This window comes from Marmota monax, unplaced genomic scaffold (genome assembly GCF_021218885.2).
Source record: "Marmota monax isolate L192 unplaced genomic scaffold, Marmota_monax_Labrador192_F-V1.1 WCK01_AAM20220418_F8-fsc00027, whole genome shotgun sequence".
Classification (NCBI taxonomy): Eukaryota; Metazoa; Chordata; class Mammalia; order Rodentia; family Sciuridae; genus Marmota; species Marmota monax.
Window position 1 is genome coordinate 9,668,765 of NW_026694617.1, and position 12,790 is coordinate 9,681,554.

At 34.7% G+C, this 12,790-nt stretch overlaps 1 protein-coding gene across 4 annotated transcripts in view; it reads left to right on the top strand.

Moving 5' to 3' along the window:
* Nucleotides 1–8,936, top strand: part of Kcnd2 (potassium voltage-gated channel subfamily D member 2) — a 457,488-nt gene extending 448,552 nt beyond the window's left edge. For 3 of the 4 annotated variants that reach the window (XM_058572127.1, XM_058572128.1, XM_058572126.1), the window contains 4 exons: nucleotides 420–515; nucleotides 1,395–1,487; nucleotides 4,495–4,742; nucleotides 6,302–8,936. In XM_058572127.1, coding sequence (XP_058428110.1) covers nucleotides 420–515; nucleotides 1,395–1,487; nucleotides 4,495–4,742; nucleotides 6,302–6,479 — 615 coding nt within the window. In that variant the 3' untranslated portion in view covers nucleotides 6,480–8,936. The remainder of the gene's footprint in view (nucleotides 1–419; nucleotides 516–1,394; nucleotides 1,488–4,494; nucleotides 4,743–6,301) is intronic. The other variant, XM_058572129.1, reaches the window with a different exon arrangement.
* The last annotated feature ends 3,854 nt before the right edge of the window (nucleotides 8,937–12,790 follow it).

Genomic DNA, 12,790 nt, shown 5'->3' on the forward strand with positions numbered 1-12,790 from the left:
AGTTTAAATGAAAAGGAGATGACAGCTGAATTACTGGGCTACTGGTCTTCATTTCATTAAGTTACTCAGATTTGGATAAATGAAAATATAAGTAAAGTAATATTGCTATTTTTCTCTTGACACAATTGAGAGAAACAGTAATAAAATAACTTCATCTTACTGTAAAGACTTAATTTCAATTCCTGCATGCATAACCCAGCTCTAAAGTAGTTAATTGGCCTTACTAATAAATGTTAACTAAAACAAAACATTCAAAAGAGGACAGGAGCATATTTGTCAGTAGTTACATGTGAAAAGTTGGCTTGCTTTTTAAAATATGTATGCTGACAGTAGGATAAAGCAAGACTGACTTCACTGTTTGAAGAATACCACACATAAGTATTGATGGGATGTTCATTTTTTTTTTTTTTGTCCTGTAGAAAGCTAGACTGGCCAGGATCCGGGCAGCCAAAAGCGGAAGCGCCAGCGCCTACATGCAGAGCAAACGGAATGGTTTACTCAGCAACCAGCTGCAGGTAAAGTCAAGTTCTTTGCATTTTTTAGTGATCAGTTTATTGGGGTAATATTAATTTAGTTCTACTTAACCATATAATTTTATTGGGAATAATTATGAAAATGGCTAGCAAAACAGCAAAAGTGTTATTTTTTTTATAAGCTCCTCCTGTACACTCCAGTTGTCTGTAGCTGGTTAGAAGCTGTGCTATGGAGTATTGCCAGTGGGTTATGATTCCTAAACTCGCAATCAGACAGCTTCTCTACACTATCTCTAATTAACATCAGAGAGGCAGAAGATGCTCAATAATTCAAATGCCTAATTCTTTTTTAATTTAAAAATTGCTCATGTTCTTAAAGTTCAGGTAATGGGGAAGCAGAGGTGATGCCCCTTCTTGTTTTACTTCTTAATAAAGAGAGAACACCATTGATTCGGTGTTGGGAATGTCACAGTGTCTGAATGAGAGACTTTTACTTCAAAACTTTCCTTTAATATTTAGGATTTCCATCATCTTTTCTTACAAAATATCTTTCATGTAGGTGCACGATAATGGTTTCAGGATTATCTAAGTATGAGGTTAAATTTTATTATCTAAAGATAAATGGCTCAGGCTTTCAAAGAAAGTTGGTCCTTGAATGAGTAAAAGAGATTTAAATTTTCAATTCAGGGAGGCATAGTCTAAAAGACCAGACCTCTAATTTGATGAAAATTTGTATGCTGATCATTCAACTTAAAAGCAACTGCACATTTGTCTGTTTTTAGTTTTTTTTTTTAAAAAAAAAAAAAAAAGTGCTGCTGGTGAGACTCAGAAAATAGGCCAGATCTCTGTGCAATTGTGTAGTTGAGATTCTTGCTGTTTGCAAATAAAATAGAAGCACCTCTGTTTCTTATGTGTTGATAGTCCTCGGAGGAAGAACAGGCCTTCATTAGCAAGTCCGGCTCCAGCTTTGAAACCCAGCACCACCACCTGCTTCACTGCCTGGAGAAAACCACGGTAAGGAGACAGCACAAGGGCCGGCCTCTGTACTCTGACACTAGTCCCATTTGCCTTTATGCATACACAATATTTCCAAGTATTATTTCACACTCCACATTACTGGAAAATATGATAAAAACCAAACAAACAGAAAACCTGTAGTATGTGAAACTGCTTTGAAATATCATAATGACATTTCGAGTTGGAAATTATTTTAAGAAACCTCTGTCTTAACTTAGTGGTATCTTAACTCTAGTTCTAAGATATCAGTTAAATGCAGTTAGAAAACTGTCTTCCAATACAGAGTCCAATAAAATATTCTGTCTCATCTGTTTTTAAAATTTTGATTAAAAAGGGGAAAATGATATTTCAAGTGTGCCAAACATCTGGTAAAGAGAATATCAATAGCAAAAAAAAAAAAAACAGAGAATAACAGAATAGAAGCAAGTAATTCACAGATATAATACATAGAGGTACATAGCAAAACTGATCAGTTTGCATTCAAAAGAAATGTCACATTTAACCACTGGTACACCTCTGGGTGTTGAGGAAAAAGTTTACATTTCTTCACTTACAGGCAATAAGTGGGACTTCTCCATAGTAAAGACGTTCATTTCTTAGTTAGCTAGTCAATGTGGATCACAGTTTGTGATTACAGAGCAGAACGAAATTTTTCATCATATTGAATCAGGTCAGCTTCTTTACTTACCAAAGACACATTATATGTATTCTCACTTTCAATATATTTCCCATCAGTTTATTTACCTATATAACCATGCAACCAGTATGTATCATTTGCCTGCTATGTGCCTAATAGTGAGCCTGATCCAAGACACACCATGAAGTTAGTATGGCCTCTGTCCTCGTTGAGTCTCCATTTATGGGACAAAACATTAACCATGGGTGTTACTAGAGAAGGGGCATGAGCAGTGGAAGAACTGACAGGGCCACAGTGGAGTGGGGCAAAGAGGATGGAACCCCTAGGTGACAGGCTCAGACAAGGCTTCTGGAAAGACTTGAGTTGAGAACAGAAGGATGAGAAGGAGGTAAACAAGGAAATGAAGAAAGAGGAACTTGGCCTAAGGGGAGGCAAAAGAATTTGAGGGTGACTCAAAGGAGCAAGTGTAGCATGGCCCAAGAGGAAGCAGAGACAGTGGCTGGATAATGTCAGTCTTTGGAATCAAGTGAGCAATTTTGATTTTTGTGTCATGATAAATGGAAATCAGTTAAGTGTTTTACCAGGATAAATACATAATTATATTTGCATTTTTAAACAAAGATATGGACAAGTCTATAACCTATTAGTACTTTCTTAGTACTTACTTAGTATTAAGTTTGAAAGCATAATACTTTGGAGCTCAAATGATACTTAGATGAACTTAAATGATAATGGTAGAATGCATTTACCTTTGTCTTTTTCCTCTTGTTTCCTTTTTTCAATTACTTTACCAATGAAGACTACATTTTTAAAACCAAAAATTGCTTTTAACACCACCTATAAAAATATAGGGTAACCAATAACAGAATGACTTCTTCAATTCTAATTGCTAAGGAGATAAATTAAAATCTCATGCAGGATAACTTGTATTATGTGTGTGAAATGTGCATTGTAAAAGAAGAAATCAGATTATGAATCTTTTGTGTACTTTTTTTCTCTAAAATGTAATATTTAACATGAAATTTTGCCTTATCTAATCAAATTATTCTCTGGACTCTAAACAGTAGAATGTTAAATTTCATGTGTTTCAAAATGCTTTTCTCAGCAAAGAGATGACAAAATGAGTAACTAAAACAATCTATTTCCTATTAGCCAGTGAATTGCTTCAATTGTTTTACTAATATTTTAGGATGAGAGATGGTTAAGTGAAATTCGGTATGTGCAAAGTATTCCATTAGAAGGCCATTTCTGTGCACACAAAGGAAAAACAGTAATTGAAGTTATTCTCTAGCAATTCAGACCAAAATGTTTCCCTTCTATTTCCGAGGTAAAATTCTTGCATAGGCATTTTAGGAGGCAATTCTTTACTAAACATTTTAAAAGTAAAATTGACACTGTGCATCAATAAAATAGGGTGTGTGAAATGATGCCCATTACTGATTGCCTATGGGCTAGAAGGTAGTGGGTGGAGAACAGCTGGGGCAGTGTGGTGCAAGCCTGCAATCTCAGCTTATCCCAAGGCTGACACAGGAGGATGGCAAGTTGGAGGCCAGCATGGGCAATTTAGCAAGACACTGTCTCAAAATAAAAAATAAGAAGGCTGGAATGTAGTTGAGTGGTAGAGCAGTGTTCTCTACCAAGGTTCAATCCCTAGCACTATGCACACACATGTGCACACACAAAAAAAAAAAACACACCCTGAACCCAGACTGAGGTCATGAGTTCTCCCTGTGATATATCACAAAGAAAAGAGGCCATGAAAGTTCAGTGCTCATTCCTTCTGAGTCAAGCACAGTGACCCATTTTACAGATAAACATTTTATTTTCTTAGTTAATAAGTTACATTTTCTTATATACCAGAAATTTTAGGGAAGCATCTAAAGAAATCGGAAGTGTCTTCACTATCTTATTTTCAGATTAATTTTTTTTTCAATCCCATATGAAGGTATTTGCTACTATTTAACAGTATTACTCGTGGTGTTCTATAAAATAACCTCTTTTCATGATTTCAATTTGTTTAAAAAATAAAGTCAATGTAAATTTTTAAATTTCCTGTAGATATTCTCTATATTCATTTCAAGGGTTTTTTCCCTTCTAATTTCTGACTTCCTGATTTTATGCTTAAATTCATAAATTATATTGTAAGATAAAGTTAATTTGTCAATGGACACTGAATCCACCGGCATGCGTCAATCACTCAATCTAACTAGAGAGATTTTATTTCCACACAAATGTCAAAGAAAAGTGGTTCTAATATTCTAATCTTCTGGAAAATGGTGTTAGTAAAAGAAAGCTATGCATTTTGTTTATTTTAATTTCAAATGTGCTTCTCTGCTTTCTTCACGTTTTCTTCCAACTCTGAAATAGAATCATGAATTCGTGGATGAACAAGTCTTTGAAGAAAGCTGCATGGAAGTTGCCACCGTTAACCGTCCTTCAAGTCACAGCCCATCTCTCTCTTCACAACAAGGAGTCACCAGCACTTGCTGTTCACGTCGACACAAAAAAACTTTCCGCATCCCAAATGCCAACGTATCTGGGAGTCATCGAGGCAGCGTGCAGGAACTCAGCACGATTCAAATCCGGTGTGTGGAGAGAACTCCTCTATCTAACAGGTACCTGGATGAACCTACTGGTTCACAGGCTGTGTCCCTGCTGTCACATTGCCACCTATGAGCAGGGAAGTCCTAGCTCCTAGGGCTGAGAAAGGGACAAAACTGTGCAGCAAGTAGGAGAAGGAGTCCACTGGCATATCCCTTGGGGTCAAAAGTAGTAATTATGTCAGTATTAACAACAGGAAGAAGAAAAGATGACTAACAATGTTTTTATTGCTTCAATTCTACAATTTTTTGATTGTTTGAGCAAGGACCTCTATACCCCGGAGCCCCATATGTAAACTCAAAGAGCCTGAAATGACAGTCAAAACTACTAAAAAGACAAGTGAAATTGACATCCATATGATTGAAAGTTATTCAATAGTACCTAAAATATATTAACGTATTCAATATAACAGTGAAAATTAAAACTATGCCTACACAAATCTCTTTTATTAACCTATACTTTTGATCCAAAAGATATTTTTGGGCCACATCAAATACAAAAATCAATCCAATATCAAAAAGATAAGTTAAATTCTAAAATTGTTTACCAGTTAATTTATGGAAAATTTATGTGAAACTTTTACACTGACATTTTCCCTTTACTTTTCATTATTTACTATTTTTTTTACCATAAGTGTCTAATAAAAAGTAATACATTTAAATTATACATTAAAAAGATCAACTTCTGCCCAAATATTTTTTACTTCCTTCTTTTATTTGAAGAGCATATATTCTTAGAGTGACCCTCTATAAGTTCAGTCTTGCTTCTTTGTTGGCATTTAAGAAGCTATGTTGAAAACCAAGATGAGATTTTCAATTCAAACTACGTTGATTTATAAAAATTGGACCACAATGTTAAAATTTAGGACAATGAAGAATTTTTATCTTTAAGACATTTTACATCCATCGTAAAACAAAGTAGAAAATGGTGACAGTTTTAAGAAGAAAATATTATGACATAAACATTTTAGTCATTTTCCATAAAAATAGTTTTAATTCCTGTTTATACCCTTCTTGATCCTTCTCCTTCTGCTTCTCCCACAGAGTATAACATACTTGTTAAGAATATCTTTTGAGAAAACCTTCAAGTACTAGATGGGAACAGATAACTTTTTTGGCTTCTTAGGATGTGATCATCACTAAATTGAGGGTTTATTTGCATTACATACTTCAAAAAGACATAATAATGAAAGGATTTTGTAGAAAAAGGAATTGAGAAATCACATGGCATATCAAACTCTGAGTTTCTATCTTAAAGTTATTTTACTTTGCTCAGTTCAGGCTGTCCAGATTTTACCTGGTCCTTTTTCTTTCTTACATTTATAATGCAGTTTGAGAAACAGTTGAGCTGGCTTTAAGAATTGTCTTTAATGTTAATGAACTGGTTAATGTTCAAGATAATATATATTAAGTTTTGATGTTTCATATTAAGTTTTGATGTTTCATTTTTACGTGATAATTTTCCTGAACATTTAAAATGTTACTTACAAGCATTAAAATGTACATTTTTCAGCTTCATGAAAAAAATTAAATAAATATCTTCTTTTCTTAAATCTATTTTTTTCCCTCATCAGCCGATCCAGCTTAAATGCCAACATGGAAGAGTGTGTTAAACTAAACTGTGAACAACCTTATGTGACTACAGCAATAATAAGCATCCCAACACCTCCAGTAACCACACCAGAAGGAGATGACAGGCCAGAGTCTCCCGAGTACTCAGGAGGAAATATTGTCAGGGTGTCTGCCTTGTAAGACAATTGGATTAGGTTTAAAAGAATTTGAGCCCTGGCTGTGGAAAGAATCTCAATGTAGAAGAAAGAAGAAAAAATAAATAAATAAACGTTTTGCAGATTAAGACAGCAAAACAAGAAGGCTGATAGTGAAACAAAAATAAATCTTCCAAACTCGAGGATGTGAATAAAACCACCAATGGCATTTCTAGACAGAGTTTGACCTGTTATACAGAGGAATATTCTGTGGCCCTTTGACTTTGTGAATGAGCACAATGAAATGCCGCCTATCAATGCTTCTTATGATCAGAACTCTTTTTTAATAAAACAAATAAAATAAATCTTTGAACAAAATGTTCCAGTTGAATGCAAAACAAAAAAAATATGGAAAACATTTTGATAAAAATTTTTCCTGTTAAAACCATGAACATTGGCTATGATGAAGATTATTACATATGGGGAAAAAAACTCATACAACACATTTGTATTGACTGAAGGAAACCATCATAATGCATGCTAGAATTCTTTGGAGCAGTGATCTCAGTTTCCTTATGTTGTCTTCAGAATAGGCATGATAAACTATAATTGTAGAAAGGGGAAATTTCTGTGCACTTACAACAAGCTGATTGTTCCATGGTGGGCTGTGCAAATAAACTCCTTTTAGAACTGCAGTATTTCTCATGGGGATGCTCATTAGTAAATCTGAAGTGTTCAGATAGTTCAGTATTATTGTTTAGCCTTGCACCTAGTTACTGTTACAACTGCAATAATTCACTGCACACATGTTGTATCAGGAATCAGGATTTTTTGGTGGTTGTACTTTCCAGATTATAGGTACAGTAAGAGCCACATCCATAGAAAAACTTCTGGTGTTGCAAGGTTTAGGTGACTTTTTAACCCAAAACTACTGTGTCATCAATGTTTTTCAGTAGTATTCTTTGGTCCACTGTATTGCTGTGACCCAGTGCATTCTGTATTTCTAGGGTACCTTTGTATTGGGTTCATTATCATCAGAGAAACTAGCGTTTACTGTAGTTCAAGTGACTTTCCTACTTTTGTATTCCCCAATAAATTATCTTGTAAGTAGATTGTCATCAATCCCCTTGTCAAAAACTAGAGAAAAGGAGTTGACATCTATGAATTATCTCTAATGTCTTTGTTGTTTATGGAAAAGCCCAGATACTAGATATATTGGGATGTGTTTCCTGAAGAGTTGACTGGGACTAATATCACAGGATCGACGATCTCAGAATCTTACTTGATGTATTATTTATTTTGCTTTAGATCTTGAATACATGTTGAGAATACCTAATGTGAATTGGAATGCAGAGATAAACGGGAGTGCTTCATGTCGCAGTATTTGATGAAAACATGCGGCCAATGCCATTCATGAAGGCGGCACCAATTTATCTCAGAAAGGTCCTGTGTTTGGCAAGGTGCAGCGTTCTCCACGAAATTGGGAGGACAGGAGCTTGATGATGCAAGATTGATTTCTGTGTACATTTAAGTGCAAAGTCTTTATACCTTTACACCCTTAAAATACATCAGCAGACGTGTCTGCACGTGACAGTGTAAAAAAGTTTTATGTCAAATAAAGTTTTGTTCATTCCGAGCCACCACTGTAAGGAATAAAGCTTAGTTTCTATATATGGAAAGAGTTAATAATTATCCCTCTATTATAGAGATCTTCAAATGCTTATCATAACTTATAAAAATTAATTAATCCAACCATTTTCGGGTAAAGTCAGAAATTCTTGCTTCCCATTTCTAGAATAGCTTCTAGAACCGTGCTGTGCACACAGTAGCTCTTAATAAACATTTGCTGAGTGAAAGTAAGATAAACTACTGTCTCTTGGGAAGAACTGGCTTTATTCCTAGTATGTCTTTTAAAAAGCTACTAATCTTCCAGCAGCGTGAATATTAACAATTATATTAACACCTGCCTCTTGTCACTTTATGCTTCTAGAGCAAATATATAGTGAAACTTCTTTGATGGCATTTATTGAGAACCTTTTTAAAAACTAGACTAAGGAATCACAATCAGGAATACTTAATGTCTTTTGATTCCCAACAAGAAGTTCTATTTTCAAGTTCTTGGTGTTACATCAAGGAAAATGCAATTAGGTTATTTTAGTTGACAATTCTGCCTCCTCTTTTCATTTATCACTTATCCAAAATATTAATTTCTTTAGATGTTTGGAAAAGAAAAAAACTTTTTGATGTTTTAGGTGATTTAAAAAATATACTGTGTTGGTGGTGAGTGACTATTGATGACTGTGTTAAGTGCATCTGTATTGTAAGTGAAATGTAATTATTTCTGTGTACCATATGGAGTAACTAAGGTCATTGTTTTGACAATTTTGTTTGAAGTTCATATATCTTATTTCAAAGGATAGCATAATACCTGCATTATGCTGGAAAAAAAAATAGACCTTTGGAGAATACTTAAATAAAACACGTGCATGCTTGAACAGGACAATGTGGTTGACTGTTGCCCTTTTTCCTTAGACTTCATTCCTTTCCAAAATCTAAGATGTGCCGCACTCACACCTGGGGGAAGCCTGTGACACGTATGGACTAGAACTCAACACTTAAATCTAGTCTGAACGGGTGGACACAGCAGCCTTACATCAACAGTGGGAATTTAGGAAGAAACTTTAACAGAAAAATTAGGGTCATTTAAGTAAGGCCAGTTCCTGAATCTTATAAACTTCTTCATTACTACCACTTGGTTTGGGCAAAATAAACTCTAAGATGGGCGTGGTGGCACACGCCTGTTATTCCAGTTGCTGAGGCATAAGGATCTCAAGTTCAAGGCCAGCCTCAGGTAATTTACCTAGGCCCTAAGCAACTTAGCGAGACCCTGTCTCAAAATGAAAAATAAAAAGAGCCTGGGAATGGCTCAGTGGTTAAGCACCCCTAGGTTCAATTCCTGCTACCAAAAAAATAAAGAAAGAAAATAAGTAAAGAGATAAATATAAGCTATGAGATAGTAGTTTTGATCAGAATTCCATTAAGTTCTCAAAGGATTTTTTTCCTATATACGAAAACAGAAATTTGTCTAGCTATATGTGTGCATATTGAATGTATATATATTCTAAAAAATGAATATAAGCCTATGTATATGTTTGAATAATATATATTCATAGGCTTACATTCATTTTAATAATATGCACATACTGATGGTTTCTTTTTAATACCCTGAGGAGAAAAAGAGCAAGAAAATGTTAAGTGTTTATTATTAAAAGAAGGAAAAAGACAAAGTAAATCATTTAATAGGAACTGATTTAGCTAGTGCTATGTATGATTTTTTGAGTGAATAGTTTCTGTATTTTCTTGTTAATTATTTTCCTTTGCGGCCATTGATTTATTGAGGTGTCAATCCTGCATTAAAAAGGTCCAACACTCCTGCCTGCTCCTTCAACTTAGTTACAACATTGGCTTGGAAATAGCCTCCAGGAGTGATATTAATCAATGCCAGCAACATTTCTCAAAAGAATATAAAGGGTTCTTGATGTCAGATAGATGATCCACAGAGTCTTGTTAAAAAAAAAAAAATGTCCTCTTGAGTAGGATGTTATTAGGGTATTTGTTTTATTAACATACAGATACAACAATGTTTATTGCACTGTGTAAATATCATCAGAATTTTCAACACAATTGTGTAGGCACACCTAGTTATTTTAAAAATGAGGGTTTAAACTGACTTTACCTCGTCTAATTGTGTTTGAGACAGTAAAACTTTTTCCAAAGAGTTAATTTTTAAACAAGTTAGCCTAAGACAATTATAAAACTTATTTTATTGTCAAAGGTTTTCTGTTTGAAATACTGTGGGATCCATGGCTTCTAATGGTTTGTTTGTCACGTGGCCTTTACCCTCTTTTCTCCTCAACACTAATTATTTCTTTGGCAGGAGCCTCTTGTCCCTCACCATTTTTAACCCTGGTTTCTCCATGGAAGTCCATTAGGTATCCACTGTGTATTCTACATGAAACTCCATTCATTGAATACTTGGGATGAGCTAGATGTTGTGTTGATGCTAGAGAAACAGAGATTAAGAAACCAGACCAGGCCGGGCACGGTGGCACAAGTCTGTAATTCCAGAGGCTCAGGAAGCCAAGGCAGGAGGATCTCGAGTTCAAAGCCAGCATCAGCAAAAGCGAGGTGCTAAGCAACTCAGTGAAACCTTGTCTCTAAATAAAATACAAAATATGGCTGGGGATGTGCCTCAGTGGTCGAGTGCCCCTGAGTTTAATCCCTGGCACCAAGAAAAAAAAAAAAGAAACTAGACCAAACCTCATCAAGGGATTATATAGGAAAATAGCTCAAAATCCTCTCTGCTTCACCCTGCTACTCACACTCTTACAAGGCAGTGTCCTTTCAGCCATAGTGACAGGCAGTCTTCTGCCTCAGTCTCCTGAAGACATCTCTTCAACAGATGTTATAGGAGGACAATGTTCTTCAAAGTGTTTTCTCAACTTTTCCCATCATGCTATTCAAATCCTCTTTCTGGTGGCAATAGTTCTATTATTATGGGGGTGAGAAGCCATCAAATGAATCTTGGAGGAAAAATAAGAAAGGAAAAACAAAACAAAAGATAAGAGAGGCAAAGCTTTACGTGTAAGACTTGAATATGTTTTTTAAAAAAAATGGAAACAAAAACTAACCTCTACCAAGTATCCACTCTACCATTCCTACTGCAGTGTGAGAGAAAATTAAGAAAGCTGTTAAAATAGTTTTGCAGGCGTAACAATGCGTCTGTGAATCCTAACATCAAAAGCTCTATTGAAATATCTGAAAGAATGAGGCAACAAAGTAGTACATCTGAGAAGAAAGGTAAGTTTCTTTCTTATCAGGAGCACTCACCACAAAGGTAGGCTTGAGGGGGTTTATGTCAATTCCAAAACATGGGAATGGTTGAAGGAGGGTATGGAATGAATGTGCTAAAGATCTAGAGAGAGATTTGGAGCAACTCTGGTGACAAAGGTAAGCCTCTTGACAAGGGATACAAGGCAGTAGAGAGGAATCCTTGGGTTTGGTTCTAATTGACAGTTAAACATTTTAAAATATGGTTTAAATCCTTTTAATTGCTTTCTTAGAGCTGTGAATGGCAACACCAAAAGGTAGATTAAACTATTATCAATTTTTTTTTTTTTTTTGGTTTTTTGGAATTGGCTTATTTCACTTAGCATGATAATCTTCATATTCAGACATTTACTGGCAAAAGTTATAGTCATTCTTTTTTGTGGCCAAGTAATATTCCATTGTTTATATAGCACATTTTCTTTATCCATTCATCTATTGAATATTATCAATTTTTAATAATCATGCACTATTAGATTGCTCAGATATCTCTCAGATTCCCTGTACAACAGAGAACAGGACCCTAACACAGCAGAATAAGAAACTAGGGCTAATAAATGATAAAAAGAAATACAAAGAATTGAGGTTGAATGGACCATGAATTGAGTAAATGAATCTGTTTAATTTCCCAATCAGAGATACCTGCTTGGAGAGACAGAAGACTTTATAGACTTTATATAAGAAGATACAAACAGGGATGGGGTTGTAGCTCAGTGGTAGAGCGCTTGCCTCGCATGCGTGAGGCCCAGTATTTGATCCTTAGCACCACATAAGAACAAATAAATAAAAGTAAAGACATTGTGTCCATCTACAACCAAAAAAGTATTAAGAATAATTTTTTTAAAAGAAGAAGATATAAACCTTTTTAAAGTAAAAATATCATGTACATAACAATTTTACATAGGACTCAATCTAAATTTATAATAGTGTCATCCTCAGTTAACCTGATAAGAAACCAATGTACAAACCATAGAATTAAAATCCTAATTCATCTTTTTCAGTATGCAGTTTCTTCAATACATTCACAGTGAGCACAAAATAATGATGATTAAAATAACCATGAAAAGGTAAAAACAATAATAATGCCTGCTAACTTCATTGGGTCTTAAATATATGCCAGACACCGTGATAATCACTTTACATGTACCATTCCATTAGGTAATTGTATTCCTCATTTTCTTTGGAGAAAACTTTAACACTGAAAAATAATGAGTCTGGATTTTCCTAATTTAGATAATAAAACATTTTAAATGAAATCCTGTATTTAGGTGATAGAATTCTATTGTATAAAAATGTTGATGCTATTGCTTCTTGGAGACTAAAACAGAAATTAAAGGAAATGGTGGGAGACACAGAGGGAGGCTGGTTATAGTCATAATCTAGTGGTTGCAAAGTCATTACAAAAGGCAATCAGTTTGTCTTCCCATTTGGTCCATAATTTCTTTCTTACCTTGAAAAATGTGCTGCTAA